This window comes from Bison bison, unplaced genomic scaffold (assembly GCF_000754665.1).
Source record: "Bison bison bison isolate TAMUID 2011002044 unplaced genomic scaffold, Bison_UMD1.0 scf7180017864180, whole genome shotgun sequence".
In the NCBI taxonomy this organism is placed as follows: domain Eukaryota; kingdom Metazoa; phylum Chordata; class Mammalia; order Artiodactyla; family Bovidae; genus Bison; species Bison bison.
The window spans coordinates 9,226,594-9,230,132 of NW_011494752.1; the positions used below are offsets into that span (position 1 = coordinate 9,226,594).

Sequence of the window (3,539 nt, forward strand, 5' to 3'; positions counted from 1 at the left end):
CTTGAGAGGAGAGTTAAGTGTGACTCTGGTCCACCTGGAGGGCCTCAACCATGGTTGCTTGTGACCCCCAAAGTGCAGCCCAGCCACACCAGGCTTGTCCCGAGGAGGCCCCAGCTGAGCCTGCTCTGTTCCCTGAGGGGCCACCTGCCTGCTCCTTATTTGGCCTTGAGCGTTGATGGGCTGGTGTCGCGGCCCACTCGTGGGTCAGACATCTGAGCACCTGCCGTGTGTTGGCTGCCCACGGAGTGGCAAATGCAGGCACCAGACAGTTTATCGCACACGTCACGCGTGTTGAGGAAGAGTGTTGGTTGAGCGGATGAGATGTGCAAAGGCTCAAAGTAAGAGCAGCGCCGGCCCCGGCCCCTTCTCCCTCCTGAGTCCTGGCCCCTCGAGTTTGTGAAAGCTGATGACGGTTTTCTCTTCATAGCTGTGTGTGTCCTGGGGGACGTGGAGCCAGTCTGCCTGCACTCAAGTCCAAGTTGTGCCACCTGTTAGCTGCGTAACTTTGGACAGGTTCCCTAGCCTTTCTGGGCCTTGGTTAGCCCCTCCGTAGAACGAGGGTGGTAATAGTCTGTCCTTCAGAGGCCTGTGGTTGGGTAACAGATACCAGGTGCCTGGCGCAGGGCCCACAGTTGGTAACTATGTAGTGAATACTCACCTTCATCATCATAAATGTAATAATTGTGTAATAATTTTTCTGCTGTGAACAGATTGCCTGAAATGGGACTTTTATCCTCATCTGTGGAAGAGACGGTGGTCTTCCTCTCGAGAGCCGTTCTTCCCTTAGTCTTGAGTCCTGGTTCCTCGCTGGCCCCGTGGTCCAGCTCCCTTACTGAGGCCACATGTCTGAAATCCGGCCAAGAAGATGCACATGGATGTGGTGCAAAGGCAGCTGCTCTTCCCTCTTCTCTGACCTGTCCGTGGGCACAGCGGCTGGACGGGGAGGAGGAGGCCCCTCCCATGGGTGGTAGGGGGTGATCAGGGAGGAGCTGGGTCCCTTGGACTTCATGGCGTGGTCGAGAGCCAGCCCTGACTGCCCTTCCCCAGGCCTCTTTCAGGCCGCAGAGAAAGGAACTTCTATCTAGTTTAAGCCTCTTTGGGCTCTTTCCTGTTACACACAGCTGAATCTAATCCTAAGACATCTATCCTTTCAGCTAATTTTAGCACAGGCAGGCTACAGCAAGGAAAATAATGGACAATCAGTCTTCAAAACTAATAAAATGTAAAATTAAAAAAAATACTAATAAACATGTCCTAATTCTAGCATCAAAGACTTCTGCTGAGTACAGCTAATAAGCCTAGGCCCCACCCGCTGCCCCCGAAGAAACCCAGAACATGCACACCAAAAACAGAAGAGGAAAGACAAGTAATTAAGAACTGAGGTGGTCCCTATTGTGTTTTGCCTGTTAATTTTTTCTTAAAACCTTCACGTGGGTCAGCAAAGCAGGCCCTCTGCTTGTTGGGTGTGGTGGGGTTTAGATGCACTCTTCAGGGACAGAAGTCTGGCCCCATGCACTCCTCTGAAGGTGGTGTCTGATGGAAACCCTTGGATGTCCTGAAGAGACACATTAGTGGGTGTGTTTATTGGCCACCCAGCATGGACATGTCTTCCTGGGTTTGGGGGGGCCCCTGCCTGAAATGGTTGGTTGGTTTTGCAGATATAATCTGCTGCCCTGGGACCCACTGTGGGAGGTGTTGATTTAAGCTAGGGTGGGGGAATCCGTTCTTGGAGTGCCAGTCACCCCCAGCAGGCCTGCTCCTGGGTCACTGGCTGGGCAGCAGCAACTTTGCAGGTGAGGTGCTAAGTCACGACAGCTCTGCCTGGGCTGCCAGCCCTGAGCTTGGGTCTTAGTCCCCTGCTGCTTGGTTTATTCTGGTTATGAGTCTGAGGAAGTCCCCTTGCTGTGAGTGAGGGGCTTCTCTGACCAGCATTGCCAGGAGGCGGGAGAACTCGGGGTGACAGGATGGGGGCAGTGGGCCCACTGGACAGGCCTATCTGCTGCGGCCCCCACCCCGCCTGCTGCGGCCCCCACCCCACAGGCCTTGCACGGGTCACCTGCTCACTGTACTCCACCTGTCTGTCCTGCTCTGGCCCCGTGGGCCCAGATGCTGGCAGAATGTGGCCCTTAGCAGGCACCAGCAGGGCGTGGGGGGGAGAGGTGCTCCCAGGCCCACCCTGCCAGGACCTCAGTTTGGCAATGGCTGTGTCCCCTCTCCACCCCAAGACAGCACCCCAACTGGCCCTGACGACCTGCCTCCTCCCTTTATCCCTGCAGCCCAGGGTGGTCCCAGGTGCCTTCCTTAAGGCCCACAGCCCGGTGACAGTCCCTTCGTGAAATTCTCTACAAAGCAGAGCAGCTGAGTCTGCCTTTGTTCCCTGCCAGATCCTGGATGATACAGGTCTGATGCTGATTTTGTCCTGAAAGCCTGGCAGCCTGCAGAGCATCCGGGACCACAGCTGAAGATGAGGTCCCTCGTCTCCCGCAGGAGGCCACTGCTCCTTCTGCTTGAGCTGGAGAAGACTGGGTGTGTGTCCCCCAGCCCCGGCTGAGTGAGGGGCTGCCTGCTGTAAGGAAGGAGGGTCTTGCTGAGCCGCTGACCCCAGGCCCCTCCCCAGAGGCTGCACCTGCACTGGGAGGGAGGCTGATGGGGAAGGGGTGGGGCCCTGGGGCCCCACAGGCACTGTGGAGTGTCACATCAGATCACATCAGGCCCACCGTGGGGTCAGGGCTTCAGCAGGTGACATTTGAGGACACAGGCCAGCCCATCACCCCTGTGCCAGCAGCAGAGGACAGACACACAGCCTCAGCAGTCCTGGAGCCAGAGGGGAGAGCGTGATGACAGGTGGGATGGGGGAACCCTGGGGGAGGGTATTTAAACACAGGGTGCAGGAGGGGGTCACCAGGTGTGTGATGAGCTTGTGCGCCGCTCTCTGATTGGCTGGCAGTGAGGGGACAGCCTGGTGTTTGCAGAATGTCAGTCATCCACCTCTGGGTCCCACCAGGCTGGGATCCACGTGCCGGTGGGCCGTGTGCAGTACACTCTTCCCACCTGGTAGGGGTCCAGTCTCTGCAGCACTCAGAGGCCGTGGTTCAGACTGCATGATCCAGTCCAGTTCCCTGAGGTGGAACTGAAGATCCTGGGCTTTGTTCTATGGCTAAACTATTATTATTTTGTCTTACTTGTCTTCTTCCCATTGTTTGTGCATTTACTCACTTCTCTGATGAAACTTATTCTTTGGAATTCAAGGAAGACCTAGGAGGCTAAAGTTATCCTATAAACAAGAGGCAGGCGGAGGCCATGGTTGGGGGCAGTCTTTTCCAGGAAGACCCCATCGGGCCCTGCTCAACTGTGGGGGTATAATTTACACATCGTAAAATCCATCAACTCTAGGTGTGCAGTTCAATAATTGTTCCTTTAAAAAAAGACTTTATTTTTTAGAGCACTTTTTGGTTCACTGAGAGGAAGGTACAGAGATTTCCCACACCCCTGCCCCGACACAAGCACAGCTCCGCAACAACAGCCCCACCAGACCCACG

At 55.6% G+C, this 3,539-nt stretch overlaps 1 protein-coding gene across 1 annotated transcript in view; it reads right to left on the bottom strand.

Moving 5' to 3' along the window:
* MFAP4 (microfibrillar-associated protein 4) overlaps window positions 1-664 on the bottom strand; it is a 3,886-nt gene extending 3,222 nt beyond the window's left edge. Inside the window, exon 1 of the mRNA XM_010843176.1 lies at window positions 659-664. Within this exon, the coding sequence (XP_010841478.1) occupies window positions 659-664 (6 nt within the window). The remainder of the gene's footprint in view (window positions 1-658) is intronic.
* Between the last annotated feature and the right edge of the window lie 2,875 nt (window positions 665-3,539).